The sequence below is a fragment of the Pundamilia nyererei genome, unplaced genomic scaffold, assembly GCF_000239375.1.
Source record: "Pundamilia nyererei isolate P.nyererei 1_Seehausen unplaced genomic scaffold, PunNye1.0 scaffold00020, whole genome shotgun sequence".
NCBI classification, from domain to species: Eukaryota; Metazoa; Chordata; class Actinopteri; order Cichliformes; family Cichlidae; genus Pundamilia; species Pundamilia nyererei.
The window spans coordinates 2,981,397-2,998,991 of record NW_005187421.1 but is presented as its reverse complement, the minus strand read 5'-3'; the positions used below and the strand labels follow the sequence as shown (position 1 = coordinate 2,998,991).

At 37.8% G+C, this 17,595-nt stretch overlaps 1 protein-coding gene across 5 annotated transcripts in view; it reads right to left on the bottom strand.

Moving 5' to 3' along the window:
* Nucleotides 1-17,595, bottom strand: part of ldb2a (LIM domain binding 2a) — a 105,429-nt gene that overhangs the window by 4,753 nt on the left and 83,081 nt on the right. Inside the window, exons 5-8 of one of the 5 annotated variants that reach the window (XM_005726506.1) lie at nt 12,608-12,691; nt 6,451-6,574; nt 4,428-4,481; nt 3,508-3,659 (exon numbers count right to left, since the gene is read on the bottom strand). In XM_005726506.1, coding sequence (XP_005726563.1) covers nt 3,508-3,659; nt 4,428-4,481; nt 6,451-6,574; nt 12,608-12,691 — 414 coding nt within the window. The remainder of the gene's footprint in view (nt 1-3,507; nt 3,660-4,427; nt 4,482-6,450; nt 6,575-12,607; nt 12,692-17,595) is intronic. The other 4 variants (XM_005726508.1, XM_005726507.1, XM_005726509.1 and 1 more) reach the window with 4 other exon arrangements.

The window sequence follows — 17,595 nt, the reverse complement described above, 5'->3', positions numbered from 1 at the left end:
ACTGTTATTAAAAACATGCATGACATAAATAAGTCACAAATGTGTTGTTATGTTAAAAAAAACCCTTAAGTTTTAGCTTTATTATTATTATTATTTTCAGTGGTGGATAAATACACATTGGGTAGGTGCGTGAATATAAGAAGTATTTATTATAATTAAATAGGGCTGACCCAAGCTTTGGATTCATAGATACTTTTGAATGTTCACTGTAGATTTTCTCATGTGTACAATTCTGCCGTCAGACAAATGGATTTATTAAACAACATACTCAAATTCCAAATTATCAGTAAAGATGTGTATAAAACACTCATCAGAGTTACTTCTGTTATGTCTCATGTCTGTGGCACTTCAAATTCCTTTCTCATTGCAGAACTTTGAATGTTATGCTCAAATTCTCTTCAGTTACAGCTCTGTTGTTTATATACATTGGACAGACTTCGCATTAAGGCTTTACTCTACGATATGTCTTCTATAATATGCTCCCTATGTGACAATCTTACAATGAGAACTAACTGGGGATTGCTGTTTGAGATGCCTGCTGGGCAAAGAAGGAACATGTGCGCAAAACTTAATTTAAACCACTAGAGGTCAGTGTTGCTCATTCTATGAACACACCACCCCAACACGCCACCACCTTCCTTCCCCCACACCTTCTCTTCTCCAGCCACTGGTAACCCCCCTTCCCCTTGTGAGGGTCCACTCCTTATTGTTATTGGGCTCACGTAGGCTTGTGTTCAGCCACAAACGAACAACTTCTCAGACAAAGACAGCAGGCGCACAACATATGTAACCAGCATGTTACCAGCCACGCTGCCAGTCTTTAAGAGGCGTGTGAATGCACGACATGAGTGGTACGGATGGTGTATGCGTGTGTGTGCGTCTGTGTGTGTTTATGTGTGTACGTGTGGGTGGGAAGGAGGTGGTGGGGGCAGTAGTGATGGAGTAGAGAGTGTGCATGAGAGGGAGGATGGGGTTGGGGGGGTGGAGGGTGTATACAGATATCGGTAATAATGAGAGCTGGCACAGAGCCACGCTGCCTTCTAGAGAGAAAACAATTTGCGTGTGCTTTGTGTATATGTGTGTGAGTTGCACATTATGTATGTGCGAGATGGAGGGAAGGAGGTAAAAGAGGAGAGCGAGGGCAACAAAACTAAAAAGACGGCTAACCACAGGACAGAATATAGAGGGTCAATACAGCGTGAGCGTGTGTAGAGGTGACCCAGAGTTTGTTCCTTATACAAGAGTAAAATTAGAATAACAAGAAAAACAAGAAAAGCAGCATTTAAAAAAACACAACAACCCTGCATAAACTGAGAGGCAGCCAGTCGATCCGGCATTGAAATCATTCAACCTAATGGGATGTAAAGTTTCTACAAGTTCTATAATGTCCCTTTATTCAACCCTGTATCCTAGAAATGACTTGCATTTACTTCAAATAGTTTTTAATTAGTGAATTTGCCATTGTGCAAAGAATGTTTATGGAGGACCTTTCATTTGCTTTTTTTCCTTTACAATATGCAACCGTGGAATAATACATGTCTCTACTTGTAGTTTGAAAGGACCCTTGAACTTTTTTGTGGTTATATTTTGCCGACTTAAAGGTCTTGGTAAAAGTCGGAAAAAGATTACGATCTTTGTCAGATACTGAAAAAGCCAAAAGAAACACCACGTTTACTGCATGTTTACTTTATTAAAATTACACTGAAACGATTTTATTTCTGAAGTGTTTTTGTTGCTTAAACTTAACCACAGACACTCTCCAGTGTCCTGCACTTTATACACCACTTTGTGTGTAGTGCTTACATGCATGAGTTTCCTACACTGCAAAAAAACATCCCTAAGAAGCATAATAAAGATTTTTATGGTTTCTTTCGAAGCAAGTAGCAGTATATAAACATCTTTTCTGGGAGATCTGGTTGTTGTTCCGCACATGCTGTATAGAAAGGCATTAGAACCTCAAATTTCCCATTAAGCAGTATTAGTCCTACGTACAAGACAGCCACACATTAATGCTAACCGCTGACACTTTAATGTCAATAAATTCCTTTTATGTTTGGAATTGGCGCATTCTCAACGGCACTGCAATGTGTGTTGAAAAACAGTGTACCAGTGTGGCTACAGAACAGTAAATTGGATGCTGTAGTGTAAATATAATACAGTGTGTGCATAATAAGCAGTGTATGGAATGACAGTGCAGCCTTTGCAGACTCTCACAATGGCATTGAATCCTCGAGGGGAGTGCCAAGCATGTGGTGTGATACTCAGCTGTTTAAGAGGCTATTTAACCTCTAACTGTGTCAAGTGGCCTTTTATGGAAACCTGTAGCTAAATCAGGCATTCATACACAATTGTAATTAGTTTCACACTGAGTAAAGGTGTTCAAAGTTGATTTGAAAGCTGTTTTCTTTTTAAGTTTTGGACATAAGTTTTATATCTGTAGTGTAAAAACGTTTAATTATGTTGATAGATTAAATGTATATGTAATGTAATGTGTTAATAACACATATTTGAATAGGCAGCATGTTTGTTATTGGTTACATTGTTTTTTTTTCATTTTAGATGCTTCTTGTTTTAATTGTGTTCATTTAATTTACATTGGCTTATCAATATTTCTGATATTTTCCATTTACTGGTGCTTAAAGTTTATTGTTTAACAAATAGGTGAAAAAGTTAGTAAGTCAAGAGTATGTATTAAAAAATAACTGTTCTAAAGCAGCTACAGTATAGTTCTATAGTATATGGATGTTGGCATCAGCTTCAGTAATCCCACATCTGCTGGACTTCAGGGATTTAAACAAGAAACCTCATTCAAAGGAGAGCAATCAGTATCCTTAAGCTTTTTCTTGGTTCTTGTTTGTTTATGTCTTCGTTACATTTATGTGAAAGCAAGTACAGCTAGCCACCAGTCCTCTGGACAGCTGTGAGTTCAGGTTCTTGCTCAAGGGCATTTCAAGCGTGGTGGCTGAGAGAGGGCAAAGTGTCACCTACCCCACCCACATTTTCCCATTTGGTCCTGATATTTAAGCCTTTTTTTTTCCTTTTTAAACCTCCAGGCTTCAGCCACTTGGTTAAGCAACAGGGTCAGCTGGGTCTTTTCGAACATGCGTATTCTGACAAGAATAAAGTTTACTCTGAGATACTGAATACTCAAGAAAAATTAAGTATGCAGCTACAAAACATGATACAACCCACGGCAAAAAAAAAAAAAGCAGCAGAAGAGTTTCATTCACCTTTTTTACTTGTTTTTCATAAACCTGCTCTTGTACTGTATTTTATGTATTTTCTCTTTATCTTTTGGGGCCACATGTTTTCATTCACGTCCCACAGGGTTTCTTTGTCTCAGAACCGAGACTTTAGTTCCTTTGTTACCCTCATTTGCGCAAATAATCTAAGCTTAATAGCTGCACTAGCATTCAGAATTTCCTGTTTGTTACCCTCTAAACTTGCATGTGAAGACTTCGCAACAAAAAAAAAAAAAAGAGGAGAGAAAGTGGAGCTGATGCTTACAGGTACCTGACTGGAGAGGCTGAAGTTGGTGGCCGGGCTGCGTTTCTTGCTTGCAGTGGTGCCCACACTGCTATTGGCGCTGCTGGCTGAGTTCTTCCGTTTCCTCCTCTTCGTGGTTGTCTGTCGGGCAGGCTCAGCTTTGGCGCGACCAGCAAAGAGAAACAGAGGCCATGCCAAGAACATAATGCATACAGACGGAGACAAGGTGTAGGGGTGTGCGCAGTATGCAGTGTGCATGTATATATGTGTGTGGGGTCAAACAGTAGACGCTTTGACTGTCAGAGTTACATGCAGATACAGAAAAAACATGGACAGAAATGTTTAAAAGGCCAGAGTACATGCACGCATGCAGAAAGAACACATGCAAAAACGGGCTATGCAAATTCTACAGAACCCATGCTTTGTTTTCTTCTGAGGTGAAACCACACGAGTGTTAACATCTTCCAAGACATGCACTAGTAAGAAAGAACCCCTTTTTTATTTGCATAAATGCTCAACAATGGACCCTGATGCTCATCGTAATGTAAATTTGTTAATGATTTCGGCACAGCACCGACTGTGGTGTTCCTCAATCGCACGAATCAGATTAAAACTGCTCTAGTGAGGCAGAAAGCCCATCTGTGTTTGTCTCACTAAATATGCTTTTATGTATGCATTCTTGCACATTCGTCTGAATTGCTGAGCACGAGTGTGTATAGTTTTAATCACTCTGTTTTAGAATGGTTTAACATGCATCATCTAACCTGTATCTTTTTTTTTTTTTTAATTCAGTACAGGTATGAGGACTATTTTATTGACATGCAGTTGAGCATCCATGAAAAACTTGCACACAAAAATATATTTCAGTGCATCCCGGTGAGCACCAGGGTGCTGCTTTCTTTAAAGGCTGCAGACAATAGACAATGTAAGAGAGAAGATACCTTTTTTGTGATTTGTGGGAAATATTTCCGTTTTGAAGTTCTGTGGGTGTCCAGCTGAAACCGGAGCCAAAATCAGTTTTATTTTACTCAGAAAGTTGGATCATTTCTTAAACTATTTGAGACAAAAGAAGACCAGACCAGAGATGACGACACAGAAATGGGAGAGAAATAACTGAACATTCAATGCCACACAGATGCTATTGAACCACTGTGCACCACTGTGCAAACTAAATGAAATATATTATTCTACTAATGAGCCATACACGAGTCCTGAAAGTGCAATTAAATTATTAAACCATTATTATTAAAAAAGATATAAAGCACTGGCACAGGTTAAATAGAGATCTTAGTGTTTCTAGTATTAACAAAATAATTTATGTAGTGCATAATTTATGAATACAAGATTTTGCAAATCCTGCCAACATTTGTTAGAAAACATTATTCCTTTTAATCTCAAGAGAGAGAAGAAAACACTGCTATGATCTTCAAACAGATGTCTGAAAATGAAATACATTTTTTGAGGTTCTTACTAATCACACCAAGGGAGATGCTTTCATATTCAGTTATAACAACCAGCGACTCATGATACAAACAAAACTGAAACTATAAATCAGAGGCAAAACAAGAGGAATTTTTATCAGTCTTTCTTCTCTTTTGATTCCTGACTTTGACAGACGTGTGTGCAAAAAAAAGAAAAGAAAGGAAAAGCGGGCCCATTGTCAGAGACAATCATTTCTGTTATCCGACTGGTTTCCTCCGATGCTGAACCAGTGACGCACTAAAATCGCTTCCATTTCCACCAAAAGGACTTATCAGAGCATAAATGCGCCCGTGGCTTCCTTCCTGGCTAAATCCCAACCAGTTTCCAAGCTGGAGAAGAATTGCAGGAAAAGGAGAATAACACGCAACCAATAAGGAAAACCCCAATTCCAGCTAAACTGCAAAGATCAGGCAACTGTGATGTCAAAATAAAGACAGATGGTGAAGCGGACTGAGAGCCCCGACCTCAAGGAAGAATCAGACTTAATTTTTACACGGCGGTTCAGAGCCAGCACTCCCACATAAACGCTACCAAGCCAAATAACACAATAAACATATATAAATAACTCTATTTGGTATATGATGAATCTTTAGCAGCTACGGGGGATTTCATATTAAGCTGTATTTTTATACCATGAGCACAATTAACTATCAATACAGGAGTCTGTTTTTTTCCCTAAGACTTTATATTCATAAAATGCCTTCTGTTTTTTTTTCCCTCTCTGTTTTCTTTTTTCTTTTCTTTGAAGAACGTCGTCGACGCTGGGGAGCCGCTGGCCAGGGAGCTGGATCTACTAGTTTGATTACACCCAGCACTCTTAATTAAAGTTACACAGGTCTGAGTCAAAGGCTTTTTGACTGGTGTTGGTTTTTAAAGACATCTCGTCACGCCTCGCTAAGCATTGCTGTAATTTGCAGCCACTCCGATGTGTCCAAACCCCCCCTTCCCAAAAAAAACCTCGGCTTACTCCTTCTCTCCAGCTTAAGAACCACACAGCCAATTTAAGCCTGGTACTTTTCAGAAACCACCCTGCAAACATCAATCATAGAAAGCTAAGAGGCTCGTTAAGATTGGCAAGGCTGAGATTCAAGAGGCAACCCTGAATCCTGATTAATTTCATATACCTGACAGGCAAAACATATTTATGGGATTAAGACATATAATGGCAAATTTGGGAACATAAATGATGCAATGAAAACACATTCTGAGTGAAAATATTCAGATTCCCACACAGAGAGTGACGGGCTGGAATTAAAAGCTGTTAAAAGGAAGAATCTTAAAAGCTCAGTAGAGGAAACAATTAGATCTTGGGCTTGGATCTGAACATTTAAGAAGATGTTGTCATTATCCAATCGAGTTAATGCCACTTGGAACATCAAATGTTCACTTTCAATTAATTATTATTACATGAACTGCACAGTAAAACAGCTTTAACTGAAAACACATTCTTCTAAATCTGTGTATAAGGTAATGGGTAGTTACCTGGTGGGGCTACCATTCTCTGCCATTTTTGGAATAGGCATGTCTTGAGACAGTCCCGGGGGCTGAGGTTGTAGGTCTTGTGCCTTGACATGAGCTCCTGCATGGGCTCCAGGATGACACACAACTGCAAACACAATAGCACAAGCCACACACTTCGTTAGAGGAGACAGACACTGTCATCTTAATGCCGCTGCTGTTCTTATTAAGGTAAAAAGAACAAACAAACATAAAAATGATGAGTTTGTTGTCTAATTAATCATGCACATACAGATTGGGAGTTATTCATTAGGCAGTAAATCTAGGTTTTATGGATACTATTAATATAGTACCTTTAGAAAACAGGTTACTATTAAAAAGTGTTTCACAGAGAAATAGAATGATGTGCAGGGTAAGGCTTTTAAATATAAGCAGTCTTTGTTGAGCTGTTTATAATTCATAGAAAATTCAAATTCATGCACACAAACTTGGACATGTGTGTGTCTGAGTGTTTCTGCTTTAGACACAGCCAACTCAGACTGGCCTCATCGTTCCCACACTGTCCTCCAACAATATTCTGCTCTTAAGGAGACTTTAAGTACAGTATTCATCTAGGGGAAAACTGTAAATCTCTGGTGATATCTTGTAGGAGGAATCAGGGGTCGTCTTGTCATTTTAAATACATCAGGATAAGCTTATCCAGATAACATCTGGATAGCATTACAAGTTGGTCAGCCCAACTTGTTCAGCAGCAGTAACCATCCAGATGCTTGTTGGTGTAGCTGGAGGACAGCCATTGGCCAGTTGCAGGCCTGCCTGCATTAAACCAATCACAGGAAAATACTAGGATCAAACTCCAGTCAGCTAGCCTGGTTCATATCCTCTAACTGAATAAAACGGTTCTGTTTTTCTGACTCACTTTTGTCTGTCTAGGAAAAATTGAGCATTAAACGTTCTGCAACATCCATCCATCTATTTTTGTAAACTGCTTATCAAACTTGGGGTCACAGGGAGGCTGAAAGGCAGGTAAACCCTGGTAAGGTCACCAGTTAATCACAGGGCTAACAAAGAGAGATAGAGAGCCATTCAAGCTCACGTTCACACTGACGGCCAAATTAAAATGATCAGTTAATCTAACAAACTAGTCAAAATGTTAAAACTGGTTAATTTCTACATGGAATATTTTTGTTCTTTACTTCTCAGGACTAGCTGACTCTGGAGGTTGCACATGCAGGTGCTATGTGGAATAGATCCCCTCTGGTGGTGTTGCAATTTGCAGCCACGGAGTGCACTGCTTATAAGAACTTGAAATTGTCTTAAGTGAAATAGATGTTCTCCTGACACAGGCTACAATTAGATTCTGACCTTATATTACATTCTGGTCTGAAAAATCTACCCCGCAGAACAACTTGAGGCTGATTCAAAAACAAAATACTTAATTGCCATCTTTAACACGTTCACATAAGCACTTTCCGATCAAGGCCTGCATCAACACAGTGGCACAATTTGCTTTTGAAAACTGATAAATGAAAAGAATTTTTGTCCCTCCTAGGGAAAAAGGGTTTTGTTTGAGTTAGGGCATCACAAAGTTTGACTACAATAACTACAATAACTTTTTGGTTAAAGTTAGAGAACAATGATGAACATTGTTAACAAAAAACAGAGTAAGCAGGAAATAGAAAATACATTAAAAGTGAGCGACATGGCAATAAAAGTTTTATAAATGAAAAAAATAACTTGTTTTCTATGCCAGTTGTGTTGTTGGTGGAATACAGAAGAAGAAAAAAATCACAATTACAGTGCTTTGGTAATTGGGTAGAGCAATTTGGAGACAAAGCTAGAGAGGTGAGGCTGAGGTGGAGTGGACATGTGTACAGGAGAGATAGTGGCTATATTTGCAAAAGGATGTTGAAGACAGAGATATCATGTAGAAAAGAGAGAAGGCTGGTAAATATAGTGAAATGCAGAAGGTGGTGTGACCGACAAGGATGCTAGGGATAGGATGAGATGGAGACAGATCATGAAAGAAGGGAAAAAAGAATTAAGTATTGAAGTATTTTGGTTAATATTATAATCTTGATCGCTCACATTATTCTCGACAAACGTGTGTTTACTGGACATTGAAAAATGGGTGTTTTTACATGGTACTTTCATAAACTTAACTTTAAATGTAAGAGATAAATGAAAAAAAGAAAAAAAGAGGTGGATGTGGGGGTGTACACAAGGTTTTCACTGGGATTTAGGAGCAGACAAGGGGGTGTTTTTGAGCTTAAAACCTGTCTTGTAAGCTGGCCTGCAGACCTTCACTTTGGAGACAGACCGGGGCTAGACAAAAGCAGAATACTTAATAAACAAGTAACATAATATTTACTCATATGCTTTGATATCAACGTGTTTCATGCCTTACTTCCACGTATGGTTTGACTTGTACACATGACTTATTACACATTCATATTTTCAGACACGTGTTTTTAAAATGCAGGGAATTCCGTTCTGAGCATAATGAAGTCCTTGCCAAAGAGACAGGATGTGCAGAGCTGTCAGCACAGCAGTCACAAGTAGAGCTGAAGTAACAACCAACCAAAAGTAGACGCCAGAGAGAGACGCCAAATGAACTTTTTCAAGATATTTCTTGTTGATCAAAAGCTCATGTTGGCTTGAGCTAAACTAAACAGTGAAACAGCTTGGACTTTCAGGGAGAGTTGAAAAGTGCCCCAGGGTATGCTCGATCTAAAACAAAAAAAAAACCAAAGCAAAATGAGAGCATCATAGGCAAATATTTTATCTCTTGTTTTATCTAATTTATTTTGTTTTCAATATCACAATCAAACATCCAAATTATATATTAGAGCCAATTAATTGCTCGGTTATAACTGATGCTGTAGAGAATGAATTCACACTGGCTACCACGCAGGTAGCTAGTGTATCCACTTCTTAGTTTAAGAGAGATGTACATAAAATGTATCCATTTTCTTGTAGTATGAATTGGCATTTTTTTAGCCACAATGATCAGTTGGCACTCTGAACTCTTTTAATGAAACTATACAGCTAAAGTTAAAACTCAAACATAAAAGCATAACTTTCATGGATTCAAGCTTTTAAAACTTATTTTGTGTAAAGTTACCAAACTTTAAAGCATTTTTAAATCAAATTTTACTGTTGATCCTACAAGTGTTTTTTATGTCCTGAAGACCGATGAAGTGCCCATCTCCCAATTTATTTAGATAGCAACTTTAAAGTAATTGCCCACATAACTGCTTAGAGGTGTTAGCAAGATGGCTACGGAGTGGCGAAAACTGCCTCTAGGACTCCACTGCTGGAGTTATATACCATAAAATTGCTTCTACAGGTTCTAATTCCTATCAATGTTCATAGCTAGATGGTTTTATCTATATAACACAATCATATGCTGCCACTGGACATTTACTGAAACAACTGCTGCTAGCTTTTGTTCCAAGATGCATTTAGGAAGACTGAAGTAACACATTTCATAACATGCTAGAATCATACAACAAATAATGTCTTCAGTCTGGTGTCAGTCATTTGGGCCACTGCAGCTTCATAACTATAGTGCTGCCAACTGGAAAACGAATAGTTGTTTCTACTGTATCCCAATAAGATTGTGATACAAGGTGAAAACTGCTGCAGTCAAAGTAGGCGTGGCCTAGTAGGTTGCTCAAGGGCACTCTAACAGTCATTACTGAGAGAAAGGAGACTGTTAATCATTCACTGCATGCTCAAATGATCTCATGTGACCTTCAGCATCACACCATTCCTGCTATTCTGATGTCAATTCTAATCAACATGCTCATCGCATCTTCAGATGTACTGTACAGCAACACAGAATAAAAAAAGAAGAAGAAAAACTAAGAAAAGTTTAAAGTTTGAAGGAGATTTTTATCACGGGCTGTATGTGTTATCTACACTGCTCCTTTGATTACAATAGCTTTGGAGGCTTTTATTCAAGTCGACAGCAATACCAGGAATCATGTTTTACCATGATGGATATTCAAACCACTGACCAGACAGGGGCTTTAAACTTAGTCATTCTAACAACCATAGACTCAGCTGCTAACGCCAAATTATCCTACATAAACATAACCACGTCTGTTGCTTTTCCCTCTGTTAGGACGGCAGTGTTTTGATGCCATGCCGCTCGAGGTAAAGTGAACATCCCTGTAGCAGACTAATCCCATGTTCTCCTCTGATAGTTCCCTTCTGACACAGTAATATCCCTCCCCAGCTCAGCCAACAAGCCCTGGCTCTCAGCCTGAAAACAAGGGCTATTTTCAGGCTGAATAGTAGGAAGTCGGCAGCTCCAATACATGGAAAGGCTTAAATACTCCAAATGAAAAAAAAAGAAAGTGTGTGTGTGTGCCTGTGTGAGTAAGAGAAAGGCCGGTTGTAACCCCTAAGCCAGGAAACTGTCAGTCTCTTTTAGAAGGACTGATAAACACTGGGAAAGGTCTTTTCCAGACACACATTATTGCTAGTTTAATGTGAGGAAAGGGTGTATTTTACCTTGACACCTTCAGATAACAGTAAGGGGAAAATATCATTTGCAAAGTGAAAAATAGTGACTACACAGCAGTGATTCCCAACCTGAATATCAGGACTGCTACAAGAGGTCAGACAATGAATCTAAAGGGATCGTAAGACGGTTAATTGGGTGTTGGAAAGAAAGGAAATCAGTTGGCAGTTGTTCTTGTGAAAAATAAGAAATGAAACTGTCTAATAAAAGCAGCCTAAAAATCACATTTATCAGCTGAAATGGGATCATAAATCTATGCACCTATAGAAAACAGACAGATTCACCGCTACAGGATAAATGAGTCTTCAGCCTTCCTGACGCCCCTTTAAACCGAAAATTTCTCGCAAATATTACTATTTAACACATGAAATAATGTGCAGCTTGTTTTCATTATTACTGAAATTCAATTAAACCTCAAAACAACGCTAAATCATTTGTTGTGTTTCACATTTTCTGTTCCATTTGAAATAAAACCACACTGTATTCTGAAATACATCTGAGGTTCGGAGGGCTGACACAGTTCGAGTCAAGCTGCGACTGTTTAGACACAAACAGCTTAACCTCTTCCATGAAATGCATGGTGTCAGCAAACAGAAAGCAAGACACAATCGTTGTTTCATTTGCCAAGCACTGACCAAATGAATCAACAAAACAGAGAAAGACCAGAAACTAAAGCTTTAGCAACTAATTACAGATACTTGATTTTTTTTCTTTTTCAGCCACATAGCAGCTACTTTCTGTATCGACGATCATTGTTATAGAAAAACAAAAACAGTCACCCTGCTCCCTCTCACCCCCTCTGTGTGTCTTTCTTCACTCAGTTATTATAAGCAGCGGAGGTGCCGTTCCCTGATTCGCGCGCCATTTCACAATTATGAGTCTCAACAGGGAGCGTTCATTAACGTTATGCTAATTTTCTGTATCCAATTAATTCTTCCCTCTCCCCGTCTCTCTCCCGCTCGCTCTTGTTCTCCCATTTGGAAATCGTAGCTGTCAGTCAACTGTGGTGTCGAAAAACACAAACAGAGCGTTGTGAAATAATCACTAATGTATTCAGTCGGCTTATACTTCCCATTTCCGTAAATTATATTGCTGCGGTCAGGTACAAAAACACGTATATGCAGACAGTAAAGAATAAATAAGTACTTCTTTTTGTTTTGATGCCATGCACTTTTGAAATTATACGCTTAAGTTTCACTGTGTTCAGCACATAAATAACAGCAGCAGCTAGTAAAAAAAAGAGAAAATAGGTACATTTGCACTAACAGTATAACTGAGGAGTGGAAACAGAAATGATGTCTAGAAATGATGTTCAAGTCAAACGTATATATTCAAACAGTCAATATATCTGCAAATAGAAAAGATTAATCGTAGCCCGTATAATGTAATAGTGCCAAAAGATCACATTAACGATGACAAAACATGAATATATAAGTTTATTCAGTCTAAGCATACAAGATACTTAGAAATTATGAGAAACATGAATTACTGTGTTTAAATATGGACAAGAATTGCTCCTCAGTGTGCATCAAGTGTGACAAGATGAGAAGAAAAACAAAAAGCAGAATGACAGTCATAGACATTGTCAGACACACACACATTCATACACATTCACACACACACACACACACACACACACACAGTACTTACCCTGAGGTAGTTGAGGGTGAAGTTGGTCAAGCCCATGCGAGTGATGTTTTTGGACAGTTGTTCCAGCACCTGAGGGTCTTGTGCCTAAAGTTAGCAACAGAGAAATGAAAAGTAAAAACGAGTTATATAAAGTATAGTTTTACTTTATATCTATACACACACACACACACACACACTTAATTTTTATGTTTGTAATCCACAAAACGAATTATCTACAACCAATTAGGCTAATTGGCATTCACTGGTTATGCACAATCGACACCCTCCAGTCATAAATGCACCTACTTAACACTGTTACTACAGTTGTGCCCTGAACCTGAATAGAAGCTTTTTTTGGATTTCATTTCACACTCTTGTCAATTTGTGAGCTAATTAATCAGTATTACTTTGTCATTTCATTAAAATTTAGACACCGTTCGGTTTTATTCTATCTTGAGTGGGTTTGATGATGTTCCTCGACGTATGTATAACGGCCTGGCCTGGAGAGAACATTTACAAAAATAATGAGAACTGTCTGAAAGCTATAGCCAAAATCTGCAGATGCAATCCATAATTTATACTTTTATGAACTGCGTATATGTACAGAGTGATCAAGATGTCAATACGTGCACAAAAGATTAAGGACTGACCCCATACAAATCATTAGAAAAACTGAAATACAGCTATAATGTTACAGTATGAGTAGGAGGGAAGAAAAGATCTTAAATGAGAAGAAAGTTAAAAACAAAAAGCCAAACAGCAATTATATGAGGGCGTCTAAAAACACACGATTATTCGCTAAGCTTGTTTGCCACACCACGAATGAGCATTCAAATCATAAAAAGCTGAAGGTATCGACAGAGCAAAATATAGCCCAGCCTGAGCAGAAGCAGTGAGCATAGTTGCATTTGGAGCCTCATGAAAAATGCATAATTCTATCTCCAGTCACATCTCTGTGTGGAGCAAGTCAAGAGGGAAGCGAGGGAGTCCTTTTGTACCATCAGCAGACCAACATGAGTGACAGGGGGACTGAACTAGTGCACATTATTGGCAGCCAGCGGATTGCCATCTGAATTACTTCACTCATCAAGCAGAATTAGGCTGAGTGTACTGTATACAAGTTTGTCTTGGCATCTCTTGTGCAGAGATGTTTCAACAATTTGTGTAGTAGTTAAATACTGGCACATATGGTGCAGGGATGACAGAGGCACTCAGTTCAAGAGGCCACACAAACAACAGAGTACAAATTCGGAGCCACATACTCAGAATTTAAAATGCGTGGCAGTGGTCCAAATATAAAAGTTTAAACAATGAAGAAAATGTCAGTGGGTATGTGCAGCAAACTTAAAGTGAGAGGACACAGGACGCTGCTCAGCAGTGGGGAAACCTAATCTACTGAAGCACTTAAAATGCTAAAATACTCCTTGTAGATTAAGACAAATGATGACCTCATAAAATATCACACGACCAGGCCGTGCTTGCTGTGCTTAAATCTATCTTTGATGCAACTTCCATAATTATTATGATGCTTCACTGTACTATTAAGTTTTGTTATTTTGCCTTTTAAAAAACTGTTTGCGTTCTTCCTATCGTGTATATGTCCCAGGTTTATGTTATTTAAAGGCATATCTAGGAAAGGCCATTGCAAATAAACTTTTAGACTCTCTAAATAACACAACAATAAAAACAGTAAAAAAGACAAAGTGTGCACACCTTGAAGCAAAATCTTTTAGGTAACAGCCCAAATTTGTTAAAAAGAAAAGGAAAAAAAAGAAAAAGAAAATCATAATATGTATTCAACGACAGGAAACTCTTCACAGTATTTGGATCCAATTTAAGACAGGTATGTGTGCCTGAAGAAAATACGACTGATTGAGACGTTGCCTTTGTAGGAATGCTTTAAGAATTAAAATTATTAAATAGGAGCCAAATGGTGTGCAAATGTTTTTTTTCTCCCTTTTGAAACCAGGGATTGAGTAAAGGGGGGGACCTGGGGTGACAGTGTCCCACTATTTAATCTTAAATAATATTACATGCAGTGAAAGCCTATTAGTTACCAGCAGTATGGACAGTCACAGTCCACTGCTTGACATGTTCTAACTCCATTGCTTTGCAAACCCTCAACAAAGGATATTTACTTCTACTAAAATTACAATTCTTTACTTTTGTAACCAAAAATATATTTAAATAGTTCATTCTTTTTGTTTGGTTTTTATTTCTAGTAAAAATGTCAAATGTACAAAAAACCTCCCAGAAACACCCCTGCTTGTAATGCCACAGTGTAATTGTGTATTCTGACTATGTATAGTCTTACTTAGGATCCAAATACTTTTTCTACCATGCTCTCTCCAGTTGCAGAAGATATTAGGACTGTCTCTATTAATTTTACTCAAACAATGCACTGTATCAAAACACACAGTGCATATAGTATATGTCTCCTTATGCACTATAGATTCTGCAATAGCCATTTCATGGGAGTTACTGTGCATTTATGAGTTGTCCCCACAATATTTGCATTATTGTATATTTGTCATACTCCCACAACATGGACATTTACTTTCCACCAGTGATGCAAGTCCATTTATTCATTGATTGTAATTAGTTATGAGTTGCCTTTATTTTAAAAGAACATTTCCATTTTTATCGTCCCTTATTTCTTCAGCAAAAAAAACATTTATCAGACAAATATTTGCTGATTTCACTGATAAAATTGCAAGCTACTGTAGATTAATGTATTACAATTAAAGATCAATTCAAAAAAGCTGATGCAAATTATTATAATAGAACTCAAAAGTTTCCAGATGTAGTTTTAAACACAGCGGCCATACATAAATCTGTCCTTGACGAGGCATAACAACAAAATGATGTTTTGATTATTTATAATACAGCACTGTTTATAGGGTCCGCTTGGTATGATGGGTACAATTACTCCTAACTCTGTATGAATATGTGTCTGTCCCGAGTATTTCAACAGTGGAGATGGAACATATTGAAAACTAAATGATCAGGATACGACGGTGCTTTTTAAAACATACATTTCAATCTAAACTAGAAACAAACAACTTCATCAACCAGTTTCTGAAGATTTAGTTTCACTGCTGGCAGTCACGATGGCGGAACAAGACCTGAATAATAAGCTGATACACCTGTCACTCAAGTAAATGAGTGCCCTCTGTAATGGCACTCCTAAAAGCCATCATTAAAACAAACACATGAATAAAAGTACAAGTAAAATTTAAGCAAAAAGAAACAGAAAAAAGAGAAAGGTTTGCTTCTGATAGCTTCTGCATTGAGTGGACTTTGCAGGAACTTTAAATTACAGCTTTAAAGATTTTGCAGAAGAATTGAGGGGAATTTTGTTGGCTTCATTATTATCATCTTTCTGAACTGCACGCACGAAAACTGAGACACACCTGGGTCCCAGTGATTACTGGTGTACCCACCTTTATCCTGCTAAATTCTAGCAAACTATTAATTCAGGTTTTAAAAGCCTTTAGTGTACTTCTTTGTGCTTGTCTGCACTGGTTAACTTAAGTTGAAATACACCTTTTAGATGTTGCTGAACTTGATCTTATTTCTACGTAAACACATTTAGATGTACAGCCTGTACATACTTATAGTTATAGAATATTCATAACATACTTCATACTGTGTACACTATAACATACCATAATAGACCCATTTCTGTAATATCTATATTATTGCGAATATATATTGTAATATATCTATATCATGGCTAAAGCCCTTCTGGATGGATGCAAACTGCATTTCGTTGCCCTGTACCTGTGACATGTGCAATGACAATAAAGTTGAATTCTATTCTATTCTATATTTGATTTGATCAGTTGGTGGGGAATGGTTAATATTAATTGCTGGCCAACTTCTAAAAATTACGCTAAGAACAAACTTTATTTCTTTTCCAAATTCTTCCTCACGAGAAATGAGAGAAAAAAGCAGCAGTAGCTCAGCTCACTTCGAAACATGGTTCTTTACACTACATCTGTACTAGTATCTACAGTTTCAGCTTTCCTATTCTGACTCCCATGTGCCTGTATCTGCTTTCATTAGTCCAGGCAGTGATCAAAAGAGCGAACTCACACTCACACACAAATCACCAAAGATCTGGCCAGAACCCACAATACCCCACAATATCCCACTCTCCAGGAATTAAAGTGAATACCCAGAGGGGCCAATTTATTGGTGAGTGAAATTCATATGAAGATTTGGCCAAAAAAAAAAAAAAGAGTTTGCCGCTTACGTACACCTTTAGCTCCAATGTGTAAAAAGAGAATGTTAAAGTAATGAATCCCATTTTACTTATCAAACAAATGGGAGATGGCCAATGTATCACAAATGTAAATATCACTGATGAAAAGGAAAATCCGCAAATACCCACTATAACTTTTGCTTTAATAACAATTTTCTTTAAGAGGAAAAACGAAACCTTTAAACACCCCTGACTTCATCCATTAATGGTGGCTTTTATCATTAAGACATGCTCCTTACAACCTTTTTTCAGACATGACATTAACAGAAAGAGCAACATGCGTGTGTGATATTTAGTATTTCATATGTGTATGGAGGCAGCATCACTGATGTTAAGACAGCGGGGATTGAAAACTTTAATGATCTGAAGGAAAACAGTGCACTCTGTTCCCTCACAGCTAGATTTTAAAACTTGTTTTGCCACTGAAGATGTCATTAATGACCACAGTGGGTGCGATGGATGCTCGGCTCACAATTCTCTCATCAATTAGGTGGAAAACTATGCTGTCTGTTGTTAAGTCCAGAATGAAAATGGCTTTTTTTTTCCTTAGCGAAAGTAAGAAAAAAAATCAAGGGACTTTTTAAGATTAAAGTCATAAACTTTCTAGAAAACACTTGCCAGTTTACAAGAAAGAAAAGGGAAATTTATGAGGGAAAAAGGGAACATTTGTATCTGTTCATGGTTAATATGGAAAGAAACTCATAAGAAAAAAGCAAAGAGAAATTATACACACACACACACA